Source organism: Ambystoma mexicanum, chromosome 1p, assembly GCF_040938575.1.
Source record: "Ambystoma mexicanum isolate Mex_15411 chromosome 1p, UKY_AmexF1_1, whole genome shotgun sequence".
NCBI classification, from domain to species: Eukaryota; Metazoa; Chordata; class Amphibia; order Caudata; family Ambystomatidae; genus Ambystoma; species Ambystoma mexicanum.
Window position 1 is genome coordinate 301,238,615 of NC_090921.1, and position 13,622 is coordinate 301,252,236.

Genomic DNA, 13,622 nt, shown 5'->3' on the forward strand with positions numbered 1-13,622 from the left:
ATGTACTCTCCTTCTCGGCGCATCTTGGCACTCAGGCGTGCAGGTGGACACATGTCGCACCTATTTGGCAGCCATAGCGGCCTACAGTAATTCAGAGGAGAAAACCACCACCTCTTCCAACCCGATTGTCAAGAAACATCTGGCGGGCTTGTCCAGGCTCTACCCGCCCATCAAGAAGCCTCACCCCGTGTGGGACCTCAATGTGGTGTTGGGCGCCTTGGCGCACAAACCCTTTGAGCCAATGGCGTCCGCGGACATCAGGCTGATCACCATTAAGACAGCTTTGTTAGTGGGACTCATCTCTGCTCGCAGAGTCAGCGAGATCCAGGCTCGGGTGGCCTCAGAACCCTATACCACTTTCCACAGGGATGAGGTGGTCCTGCGGACTCACCCAGCGTTCCTACCTAAGGTACCCTCCGCTTTCCATCTAAACGAGTAAATAGTCTTACCCACGTTTTTCGCTGACCCTAAAGACGAGGCTCAGAGAGTCCTGCACTGTCTGGATGTCAGGCGTGCTCTGAAATACTAGCTGGACAGGACCAAGGGCTTCCACATGTCGGACGTGTTAGGGAGGATTCTCTCTTTAGGCTGAATTTCCTAACCTAGTGAGTCCCCCAGCAGCTTTGCTGGATTTCTGGAGTTTGTTTTTTTTCTCCTGCCAAGAGTGAGACTCTCTTTCTCCCACTCTTGGACATGATTTATGGTGTTCCTTTGACTGTTAATGTGTTTTATGGGCTATGGGGTCCTTTACTCCATAGGGTCTCATGTGTTTTTACTATGTGTGTTACACAGCACCCTCCGTGCAGTAACACAGGGGTGTCTTAGTGACATCCCACCATAGACTCCATACCCTGGGAATGACTATAGTCACCATTGGCTTTACTAGTCCCAAATTATTAACAGAAACCAGTACAAACCATCATATTGTGGATGTACTGGTCGGGGCAATTCGATTGCCCCGGGGTCTGTTAGTCGAGGGGGCACGTCTCCGTCCCCCCTGATCGAGTTTTGGCTGGTGGCAGTGGATACTACTTTTTATATTCGACCGCGAATATATCCCTATGGGATTTTCCCATTGTTCGAGGCTACCAACTTTAATTATTTAATTCTCATAGCCTCGAACATACCGCCGGTTTATTTATTTAATATTAATTTGCCGGTTGGTATTTTTTGCCAGGACTCGATTCTAAAATGGCGTTTGTGTTCTCTTCTGTGACTCCAACCCAAGTCGAGCCCTTTGTTCCACTTTTTGGCAGGCGTCTCCTCAGAAGCCTCCAAAAGTGGTGCCACTCTGTCTGGGTACCACAGGGGGTGTGGGAGGGGGTTTAGGCACCCTGGACTGAGTTACCTTGGTAACTCAAGTCGCACTCTTGTGTGATTGGCCCAAGTGGTGAGCCGGCCGGCTCACCACTTAGCATGTTTGATTGACAGCTAGGCTGAGTGAATGGGGGTGTGCTGCATAAAAGCAGGGCTTTGGGGACTGGAACTTCAGAAGTCGCTACAGGACCTGAGAATCCGACGAGGGAGAAGCTGAGCCGACCTACCACGACGACACCACCGGTGGAGCCTGCGGAACTGACTCACTACTTCCCGACGACAGAGAAGATCTCCCGGCTGGAGAGGCTTCTTCCCCTGACTGGTGGGCACAACCAGTTTACCTTCTTCTCTTCACATCCCAGGCCGTCTTGTGGTCGAATTGCCCGTGCCAAGCACCCCGGCAACCGGATAGCCACTTACCACTGGACCGCGGCTGGTTTGTTCCCTGACAGTGCAACGGATTCCTGTCTTCCTCCCCGACGAGATCCTCTCTTCCCCCGGACGAAGCACTGACTTGCATCCGCTGCCAGGACTGGGCTGGCCGCATTGACCCTCTAACTGGTCCCTTTCTTTTGGTCCAACTCTTTTTGAACCTTTGCAAGACTCTTGTGCACTGCAACCGTGTGACCTTCGACACATTTCGTTTTGATCCTCTTAAAGTGGATCCGGCCAGGCCACCAGGGGGCGCGCAGGCAATGGCTGCTTGATTGTGCCGCTCCCGCCGTAGCTGGGCTGTAGCAGGGGATTGAGGCCCCCCGAAGCCCCCCAGGTGGACGAAGTAGGACGGAGGGGCACGAGGAACCCCCCAGGCACCCAACGAGCGATGCTCGGGGCTCCCGGGACCAGCGAGAACGAGACCCGTGGTGTCGGGCGGGGACGAGGCCGCTCCAGGCCTCGGCGACCGCGGCGCCGAAGAAGCGTGGAGGAGCTCCAGGGAAGCCGCGCGCACGCCGAGGGGGCGCCCTCCTCTCCCGCCTTCCTCGACGGATCCCTCAACCCGATCGAACACCTGGTCCGGGACGGATCGTGGGGGTCGGAGCGATCAGCACCACGGACCCGCCCCCTAACCCCCGTCGATGGACAGAAATCAGCGTTGGGAAGAGCTGCGCTGGTGACCCCCCTGGAGAGGAGCGGGAACCCCAGAACACCGGGGGGCCACCCCCAGCAGGACAGCCGGCCCCACGCCACAACGTGAAGGGCCCAGACGAGAGTCCACTGGGCGGCCGCACGCCGTGAAGAAGCAAGGCCCGGAGCGGGAAGATCCACCGGGGTCGGGCAAGTGTGGTGCTCCGCCCGTGTTGAGCCCCGGGCCCCGCCGCCCCCACGAGGAGAGTCTTGGCGGCGACGCACGGTCCCCAGGAGCAGGGCCCCCGCCAGACCTTGGTGGGGCGTGTGCCCGCCCGGGGACGACAGCGTTCCCCCCCCACACTTGGGGACGGAGGTGTGGTGATTTGAGGGGGGCAGCCTATGTATCCTGGCCCATAAAGACCAGCGCCAGCCTAAGCGGACTGCGGCCCCTTCGGCCCGGGTGTGTGGCCCCCGCCTGAGGACGGTGGGGCGTGTGCCCGCCCGGCGTAGACCCCTTGCAGCAGCACGCGACGGTGGGGGAGGGGCGCGCCTCGCCATCACGTCCCCGATTTGAGAGCCCCAGGAGGGGAACCACTGGCTAACCCAGGGGGGGAAGCCCGATGGACTGGCGGCAAACCCTACAGGAATTCTGCTTTCAGGAGATGGCGTCCAGCAAGAGAAGCCCAAGCCCCCCCAAGGGACTTGCACAGTCGGAGACCTCAGGTCCCCCCACGTCCGCCATGGAAAGAGGCTTTGCCTCCATATTACAGGAGATCAGGGACATGCAATCTGACATTGCCCAGAAATTCGAAAAAATAGATCAAAGAGTGGACAAGGTCGAAGACAGACTGTTGCAGGTTGAGGCCAACCAGACATCATCGACGTCCCTAGAGATGGACCTAGGACTGAGGATAGCGGCCCTGGAGAAAAGAGAGGAGGAAAGGTCCAGGCAGATGGACGACTTCGAAAATAGGGAGAGGAGGAACAATCTCAGAATTTTCGGGGTACCGGAACAGGACGGGGAAACGGAGAGAGGCATTACCCGCACGGTGAGAGACATCATCACCCTCCTCTTTGCCGAAGAGATGACCACGGAACCCACGTTCGATAGAGTGCACAGGGCTGGCGGGAGAGCAGGGGGCCCCCGTTCTATCCTGGTCCGGTTCCACTACTACTCCGAAAAAACTAAGGTGTTGGAGGAAGCCAGGAAGGCTTGGGAGATCACTTACAACAACACTCAGATTTCAATCTACCAAGATCTCTCAGCCTACACCCTGGCCAAACGCAGGATGTGTCGCCCACTAACACTCCTGCTGAAAGAAAAGGGGGTCCGCTACCGCTGGGGCTACCCCTTCTCTCTGACCTTTGAGTACATGGGCCAGCGGTCAACCCTGACCACGGAGGATGACATACGAATGGCCATCCAGGACTACGTTGTGGATTCAGATCCCAGGAGGGCCCCGTCGGGGCCGGGGAGGGAAACCCCGGGGAGCCCAGGCTCGTCAAAGGGCAGGAGATGCAGAACTGGAGCAAGGAAATATAGGAAAATGAATACCCCATCGCCAGTCAAGGAGGGGGAGTGGAACGATCCCGAGGATTGAGACCTGGGGAAACCCACTGAGTCATGTGGGATACTAAGAAAAGCCAGCGGATTCACCATTAACAGCGTCCCTACGAACAGCAAGTATGGGGGAGCCATGAGGGGGACGGCACAGCTAGGAGGGAGGGGGGGGCTCACAGAAACACGCTTTCCACAGAATGCCCGGCTGCAGCGGATAAGCTGGTGGTTCGGCCAGTAGCCAGGGAACGCAGAACTATTTGGCCGGACGCCGGGGAAGGGGGAGGACACGAAGTTGGGGTTGTTCGGTTACGGTTCAGGGAAGGGGGGCAGTTGGGGTTTTGTTTTTGGCCCACCCGGAGCGAAGGGGAGGGGGGAGTCGGGGGACGAAAAGTCGAACCAAGGGAGCACGTCAGGAAGAGCATGTCGAGTACGTTGACCGAGAGAGAGGAAGTCTTAGACTATGGCTGACAGTCTGCCCCCCCTGGGTGTGGGCTCCCTAAATGTACGGGGCTTAAATACCCCCACGAAGAGGTCCCTGGTCTGCAGGGAATTTAGAAGGGCCAACCTCGACTTCCTCTTTGTGCAAGAGACTCATTGGCCGCGGGGTAACGAGCCCAAAATGTGGGGAGGAGGAATAGGGGAGGTCTTCAGTGCCTCCCATAAAGGCAAAAAGAGAGGGGTTGCCATCTTAGTATCGAGGAATACAGGCTTCGAGAACGAGGCCACGTTGAAAGACCCGGAGGGGCGCTACCTGATGTTACGGGGGTCCCTTCAGGGGGCCCCACTCACCCTAGCTGTAATCTATGCCCCAAACGAAGGCCAGACCCTATTTTGGGAAAAGGTAGGGGACAAACTCAAGCACTTTGTCCATGGTTCGGTGGTGGTGGGGGGGGACTTCAACATGGTCCTGGACCCTACCCGGGACAGAAAACGCACAATCCCGCAGCCCTCCAGGGCATCAGACGAGACCATGGCGCGTAACTTCCAAGGGGTTAATCAAGGCTTGGGACTGATGGACACGATCCCGATCCCCAGAACGAACACCCCCCCCCCTTCACATACTACTCAGCCACCCACGCATCATTCTCCAGGATAGATTATATCTTGGTGGACGAGATCCTGCACCCATTCGCCTCCGGCCATAGGGTTGACCCCATTCACTGGTCCGACCACGATCTGGTCCGAATCACGATAGCAAGGGGGAGGTTTAAGCGAACGCAGGGGGAGGTGGAAGTGCAACGACTCCCTGTTAAAGGACGAGGTACTAGCCCAGGAGGTTCTCGAGGCCATCACAGATTTCTTTGACCTTAACGATAATGGGGAGGTAGGTGTACATACCCTATGAGATGCCTTTAAGGCCACTCTACGAGGAGTCCTGATCAAAATGGGTGCCCAGAAAAAGAGGGAAAGGGAGGCCCAGGAAAGACTACTGAGGGAGAAAATAGCCCAACTTCAACCGGGGGGGCTCCCCACGGTCCCCTTGGACCGAGGCCAGGTGACCGCCCTGGAGGACTGTAGACTCCAGCTGAGGGACCTCCTCTTCCACCAGACAGAGAGAAACCTCCAATTGGTCAAACAAAAGTATTATGAAAAAGGGGACAAGGCGGACAGGATTTTAGCTTGGAAGCTGAGGGAGGTACAGAGAAGCAGATTAGTGAAAGCAGTCAGAAGCGAGGGGGGGGAGATAGGTTACGACACAACCCACATTGGGGAGGCCTTCCACCAATACTACAAGAAATTATACTCGTCCGAATTTAACGGGAGGGAGGCGGAGATTGAGGTTTTTTTTAGCTCAATACAGATCCCGGCCCTATCAAGGGAGACGACGGAGGGGTTGGAGGGCCCGGTGACGGAGGAGGAGGTGGAGCGCGCGATCAGAGGGATGAAAGGGGGTACTTCCCCCGGCGAGGACGGCTACTCGGTCTATTTTTACAAAAGGTTCTGCTCAACCCTATCCCCCTACTTGGTTAGGGTATTCAATGCAGTGCTGGAAGGGGGACCCCTCCCGGACTCCATGATGGAGGCGATAATAGTGGTGCTCCCCAAGGACGGCAGGGACCCCTCGGAGTGCTCCTCCTACCGCCCAATTTCCTTGCTGAACACCGATGTAAAGATCCTGGCTAAGGTGATCGGGGGGCGTATGGAGGGGGTCCTTCCGAAGCTGGTCCACGGAGACCAGGTGGGGTTCATTAGGGGGAGACAGGGCTCTGACAATATCCGAAAAACTATAGACCTGTTCCACTACGCCCAGGCGTCGGACCTTGACGCGTGCATCTTATCACTCGACTCAGAAAAGGCATTCGACAGGGTGGAGTGGAGATTCATGGAACTCACCCTCCAGAAAATGGGCTTCGGGGCACACATCATGGGCTTGGTGGCGGCGCTATATAGGGCTCCAAAGGCCAGGGTTCAGGTGAATGGCAGGCTGTCAGAGCCTTTCCCCCTCTCGCGGGGAACGCGGCAGGGCTGCCCGCTCTCCCCCCTCATCTATTTCCTCACCATGGAACCCCTGGCCATAGCGGTCAGAGCACACCCAGACATCAGGGGGATCCAGAGAGGCGAAGTAGAATTTAAACTCTCCCTGTTCGCCAATGACATCCTGGCCTACCTGGTGGACCCGGGATCCTCGCTCCCCCCCCCTCATGTCCCTGATGGCTGCATATGGTCGCCTCTCGGGGCTCAAGATCAATGCCTCTAAATCAGTCCTGCTCCCCATGAGAACAAGGGACCCGACCCTGGACCCCCTGTCCAGCCTGGGAGGGATAAAAGCGGGTAGGTCTTCCATCCGATACCTGGGCGTCCTCCTCACCCGGGACCTCTCCAGCCTCGCCCCAGCTAACTATGACCCCGTAATGGCAAGGGTCACTGCGGATCTGAGGAGATGGGGGTCAATGATCCTGTCCTGGTACGGCTGTATGACGGCTGTGAAGATGAACATACTTCCGCGCTTACTATATCTCTTCACTGCCCTCCCAACCAGTGTTCCCGACCAAACTTTCAGGGTCCTTCAGAATGCGGTGCGTGAGTTCATATGGCAGGGTAGGACCCTGAGGACAGCAAGAGCAATCCTGACCCTTCCGAGGGAGGAGGGAGGGTTCGGGCTACCGGACTCCCAACTCTACTTTCGCGCTGCCCAGTTGCGCGTACTTCTCGAACACATGAAGGAGGGGATGGGTACATACTGGACGTACTTGGAGGACATGGACGGCCACCCACTCAAAGTCGGAGACCTCCTGTGGGCCCCAAGCAAATTCATTCCGAATAGACTAAAATCACACCCAACGTTGGGAGTCCTCTAGGCGATCTGGCGGGAAAGCCCCCAGACAGCGCTTCTAACGTCATGGCCGTCACCGATGTCATCACTCTGGGGTCACCCCCTTAGACTGTTAAGCAACGCTCAATCCTGGTCCGACTCGGGGATGGAATGGGCGGGGCAAATGTTCAAGGAGGGGGAATTCCGCCCCTACGAGGAAATGAGAGAAGCCCTGGGGCAGGGGACCCTCTCCATATTCGAATATCTCCGCCTGAAGGGGATCTTGTGCGACCAATCCTGGGGACAGAACTTGAAAAGACAATTGACCCCCTTCGAAAAATTCGTGGACACAGCGACCTCCAGGAAGGGGGCGGTGTCAGGGATGTATAGAATATTGAACACTGTCAACCTAGGGGAGAGGAGGAGGTTCCGCACCTTCTGGAACGATTTGGCGGGGGAGGAGATCTCTGAGGACGCCTGGGCAAGGATATTTAAGATAGCTTTCCATGGGAATTTATTCACTGCGGACATGGAACATAATTTCAAGATCCTGCAGGGATGGCACAGGGATCCTGCGAAGTTGGCGAAAATGTTCACGGGAGTGTCCCCCGCATGTCCAAGGGGGTGTGATCAGGTTGGCACAAGAGGTCACATGTGGTGGCACTGCCCGAAAGTCCAGACATATTGGGCAGAGGTACGGGGCTGGATCGCCGAAATCACTGAGGAACTGCTCCCCCAGAACCCCCTAACAATATTGCTGGGCCTCCCCCCAGAGGACACAGACATATCCAGATACCCAAGGATGTGGGAAACCATGTTGAGGGCGGGGAGGGTGGCCCTGGCACAAAAATGGAAGAGCCCGGAGACCCCATCGAAGGAGGTCTGGTTGAAAAAGGTCAAGAACATGTTTCTGATGGACAAATTGACGGCAATGATGAATAACAAGTTGGGCACATTCCAAGCGAACTGGTTCGGGGTACAGCAGACCTGGGGATGGGACGTTCATTGACCCACGAGGAGGAAAGAAGGAGGGATCCGGCGCCCACGGCCCGGGGTTTGGTGGACGATGTGCAGCCACAAACATAGTCAACGTACAACTTTTTTCTCGTGCTCCGGACAAATAAAACTCCCGCAGCGTCTCCCCAAACAAGGAGACCCATCTGGGTCAAAGTTTCAGGGGGGGGGGAGGGTCTGTTCGGGGAGGGAGAAGGGAGGGGGGAGGGTTGTTGGGCCAGTTATTTGTATATCTTTTTGAATTTGCCTTGAGCCCGTTTGTTGTATTATAAAAAATGCTAATAAAACAAAGTTTAAAAAAAAAAAAAAAAAGTGGATCAGGCCTACTGAACTCTAAACTCTCGGTTTTACTTTGCCTTCCTCTCTTGTTGTGTTCTTAAAAAAGTGTTGGGATCTGTTTCAATTTATACTCTGCTTTTCTCTCCCTTTTAAAACGAATTATTAGAGTGCCATCTGCGTTAAGCGCTCACCGCTGTCTGAAAATAAGTGGGGCTTTACTAAAGAATTGTCTAATATTCTTTTAAGGGAATGTATATCTTTTAGTGACCGTGTTTTTGAATTGCTTACTATTAGTGCCTGTGTGTTTTTCTAGATGTGGTTTTAAATAAATAATTATATCTCTTTTACACCAAGCTCTGGTCAGTGTTTACTTGTTCTACTGTGTTCTTTTGACCTATTGTGAATACTCTGTATACTGCCTAACTCTTCTTGAGGGAAGTCTGACTGCTCAGCCACAGCTACCAAGTGAATATGTGTGGTACAGACTGCTACCAAGTGAGTTTACTGCCAAACACCTGTAGTCTTAAATCTTTTGCAGTGGTCCCAGAGGGAACTGCACAGGTTTCTGCCTAACAGGACGCACTTTTTGTCACCTTTGGGGGCTCCAGACCCGGGTATCAAGTATCCAAGGCTTTCATAGCACGGTGGATGGTTTCGGCCATCATAGAGGCCTATATGGGGCAGCACAAGCTGCTGCCAGCTAACATGCACGATCACGTGGTCAGGGCCAAGGCCACGGCCATAGCATTCCAGCGGCAGGTTCTGTGGCAAGTCATAAGTTGGGCGGCCACCTGGGCATCCCTTTGGCTTTCTGCAAGCATTACTGTTTGAACGCCGTCTCCAAGTCAGACGCGGCCATCAGACAGGCGGTTCTTAGGAACTTATTTGCTTAAGGAGGGTCTCCTCTCCACCCTGGGGCTACATTCAGTTGTAATCGCCCATGCAGTATGGAGGAAAGGGGACGGGATGTCAGAGTAATTACAAGGTACTCACCGTAGTGACTAACATACTCTTAGTCCCCCTTTCCTCCATACGTCCCACCATCCTCCCCCCTAATAATACTGGTGTCATTAGGCAATGGTAAATATTGTTGACGCGTCAATGGGGACTGAGGTGTGGCGCCAGTCGGCGGAGTCAGGGTAGCGCATTCTCCCACGGCCGCGCCCCCGGCAGCCTCTAAATTTAAACTAAAAAAGGCTTTTTCTCGTGAAAAAGGTTCTGTCTCCCGTCCCTAGGAAGGGACGCTCATGCAGTATGGAGGAAAGGGGACTCTTGGTCACTACGGTGAGTAACTTGTAATGTTTACCTCATTCTTCAATTCTATGCTGGGTACCGTCCTCCTGAGATTTATCAGAAGTCACAATCTGCAGTGTTATATCCAGGACTCCAGGATCCTCAAGTGTTAAATCGCACATAATAATTCACACTTCTAAATGCTTAACACATACAATACTTGAGGATCTGTTTTCGAGCTTTGATTGGGCTGTCCTTATTTATAGAGCCTGCCCTGAAGATGGACTTTCCATTCCAAAATTCATTTACATTGGGCTCTGCTGCTTTGAATTAATCATGTAGCTGCACAAATTAATAGATGAGCATGAAGATGATTTGATGTTTATGGCTAGACTTTATATTGTATCTAACATGCAGTAGTATTCACTACGTTACTGGCATCCCCAGTTCTGGTGATTATTTAATCAGAAATTGTGCTTGGTTCTAGTTTTCCAGATTGAGTGGTTGTTAGGTTTCTGGAGGACACCTTAGAGTTTATAATTAACATTAAGTAAACTGAGTGGTGCCCTCCAAGCTCCCTTTTTGACACATCTTAGATGTGCTCATTCAGATGCCCTTTTCCCCTCTTGGCACATTTGTGAAAATATGGGTCCATTTTGGGGCATTTAAAAGTGCACCCTGAATTCACAAACGTGAATGAGTTTTTTGAGGGAATTATCTGGATTTGAAAATTGCCATTTCCTCCTCAAATCGAGATTGAGATTTCATTTCAAATGAAGGCGGTGACCTATGGATCTGCTGTTTTTTTGAAGAAATGAAGAGCATATTCTTCTTTTAACGTCTTTGCGAGGCAGTTTCAAAACTAAATGGGGATTGTTGGAAGGTTTTGCATTAATCATAACCTCGGAAAAAGCTCTGGGCAATTCTCAAGACCATTGTTTTTAAGCCTGTCAAGCACTTAGACGGGGAAAGGGCATATGCAAATCAGGCTTGGTCCCACCCCAGAAGGGGACAGTCAGCTGTAATTGCCTGGCCACATCCCTTCTGCACGAGATTGAACATAGACATTGTCGGATGAGAATGGTGATACCTAGATATCACCCCATTACTGTGAAGACCATCACTGCGAATCTGAACATGTTGAATCGTTTACAACTTATTTATGCGAAAATATAGATGGGGTTAGGTTGGGATATTCATTAAAGTGGGGGGCTGCAGGGGAGCTATTTTTGCATAATTTAGTTGTAACAAATTAGACATCTTCGGATTTGCAGTGATTGGTGCAGTTTTTTCATGTAGGTCCATCTGAAGAAGACACAAGCTTGGCATTGCTAACTAGAAACATTTCAAAGTACCATTGTTTGATAAGTCACCATTTCTGGCTATTTTTTAGAAAGCGTAAACAAATGGTGGATTCAGAAATGCAGTATCACCCATGGAACTTCCTAATAAGCGTAATAATGATAGGGCAATAGTTGAAATTACATTTGTATTTTTAAATGTATTATTTTTATGACAGCTGTATTGTCTAGCAATTTTGATAAAATTGAATACGTGAATTCCTTCTCTTTCCTTCCACCGAGCGCAGAAGTTGAAGGACGTGAATACGATCTTGAAGAAGGTCTTCCTCATCTTCCCGCACTTCTGCCTGGGCCGAGGTCTTATCGACATGGTGAAGAACCAAGCAATAGCTGATGCCTTTGAGAGATTTGGTGATTATTCCATCACTTCCTCTTGTATCCCAGAAAGCTGTCTGAATTTCCCTAATTTCTATCTCCATGTTGCCTCTCAACCCCCTCATCCTTGCACTCAGCCTCTATGCCTCCCTGCCAACTTTCCCTATCGATCCATAGTTCTGCGATTTGTCTTTGTTCCCATTAGCCATGTGACATTGTGATATCTTGTCCTGCAGGGGAGGTGCCTTCTTTGTCCCCACTTTCCTGGGACGTTGCTGGTAAGAACTTGTTTGCCATGGCTATCCAGGGTGTCGTCTTCTTCCTCTTCACCATCCTCCTCCAGTACAAGTTCTTTCTCTCACTCAGGTGAGTGGGCTTCAAGAAGTGTGATTCCCACTGAATGGAGACGGGCAAAGAGGCTTGAATCCAATGTCCTCAAGATTCAGTACAAGGGAAGGAGGCTGTGCTGCTTGGTTCAGTATCCCAGGTTCTGCCTACTCGAGTGTTACAAATTGTCCAAATAAATTCAGGATTTAGGTCTCTGATAACCAGACAGAGCTCCTTCAGTGGATCTCTGATTGAAGTGGTCTTAAGGTCTATGCCCTGGCCCCTTTGGCAGTCTGGAGTTTGCTTCATTTGCAAGAACGTAATTAAACTGTTCCTCGTGTGCACTGCAAAGCAATGTGCCAAATCTCATTTGGTTTAAGTTTACAACTGAATAAATGTTGAATCAGGAAATTACTTGTTTATTTCTTGGGAATAAAACATCAGTGGGAACTTTGTTAATTGCACACTAATTTGTACAAGAGCAAATGAAATTGAAACCTCACAAATGTTTCTAGTAGTAGTATTTGTATTGTTACCATGCTGCACGCCATTGAGGGATGCAAATACTTAAAGCAACAGCGTATCCTTCCCATTGGGCTGTGGTGTGTTGAAAAGGTGATGGGTTCAGGGTGCCGATAATTTTACAGCCAATCAAGTTCATGAAGAAGGGGGAACAGTGGTGCATTCCCGGCAAGTCAGACTCTCACTTAAAACTCATTCCTGGCTCAGCCAGCAGGAAATGTGAATTAGATTGGGCAGATAGATGTGTGCGTGGTCTGAAAAAGATCTTAAAATAGTGCAGTCGAATTTGGAAAATAGTTATAGTAATAATTTGCAGTTATATATTGTAGCCAAGCAGTTGTGATTGACAGGAGTGGACTGTAAGGCTTTAAAAATACATAGTAAATTACTGGTCCAGGCTAAAGTTCCAGTCTTTGTCCCAAGACTCACTGGACTCAAGGGGGATCCAGGAAAGGTTACCAGTGGCAGATAAGTGCCTACACTGCCAATTTAGAAGAGTTCCAGGTAAGTTCAAACGTTCTCCATAGCAAGGTGTGATAACACAAGTGAGGATGTCACCAGAAAGATGGTGGGCCATACAAAGCATATTACGGCAGATTTAGGCATTCTGAGGCCTAAGAGTATGTGTCGCCTTATATAAACATTCCAGTAAATAAATAAATTGATGGACAAAGAGATGCAGCCAATCTGCAGAAAATGGCCCCATGTTAAACAACAGTAAAGGTGACCCATGATTGTCCAAACAAACAGGAGAGTTTGTCTACTGGTAGCCCAACACCCTTCTGAAAGATGGCAGCTTTCGAAGGGATTGTGTCCTCCGACGTATTCCTTATCTTTGATAATACGTTTCCAGCTTGCTGGCCTCGGAAATTTTTTTCTGTAGAGGGCGCTGCGCATCGACGGCCACCGTATCGGCGCCGACGTCACCATGCCCATAAATAGCCACGCGCTGCGTCCGTTGCTCAGTTCCGTTTTTCCACGCTTCGTGGGGCCTCGGAACGTCGTTGCTCCGTTCAGTCAGGTTATCTATCTATTTCTACCTTATCGTTCTCGATGGCTTCTTCATCAGAACCGACGACGCCGCGATCCGGCTTCAAGAAATGTCGAGACTGCGGTAGAAAAATGTCAATAACGGATCCACACAGGGTCTGCTTATGGTGCTTGGGATCCGAGCACCATTGTTCGGAGTGTGAGGACTGCATGTCCATGACGGCAAAAGCCTTGAAAGAGCGCAAGGGGAAGCTCGAGAGAGGTAAGTCAGCCAAAACCTCCTCAAAAGTTTCGTCGGCTGAGTCGAGGCATTCGTCTCCTTGCCGTCGAAAACATTCCCATTCTAGATCTCGAAGCAGCTCCCACCATTCGTCGAGATCAA

The 13,622-nt window shown here is 51.8% G+C and overlaps 1 protein-coding gene across 5 annotated transcripts in view; it reads left to right on the plus strand.

Annotated features, from left to right (window-relative positions):
- ABCA7 (ATP binding cassette subfamily A member 7) overlaps nucleotides 1-13,622 on the plus strand; it is a 2,687,121-nt gene that overhangs the window by 2,298,503 nt on the left and 374,996 nt on the right. For all 5 annotated transcript variants that reach the window (XR_011303245.1, XM_069647414.1, XM_069647430.1 and 2 more), the window contains 2 exons: nucleotides 11,314-11,437; nucleotides 11,638-11,767. Coding sequence is in view for 4 of the 5 variants with exons in the window: in XM_069647414.1 (XP_069503515.1) it covers nucleotides 11,314-11,437; nucleotides 11,638-11,767 (254 nt within the window). In the remaining variant the exon portion in view is untranslated. The remainder of the gene's footprint in view (nucleotides 1-11,313; nucleotides 11,438-11,637; nucleotides 11,768-13,622) is intronic.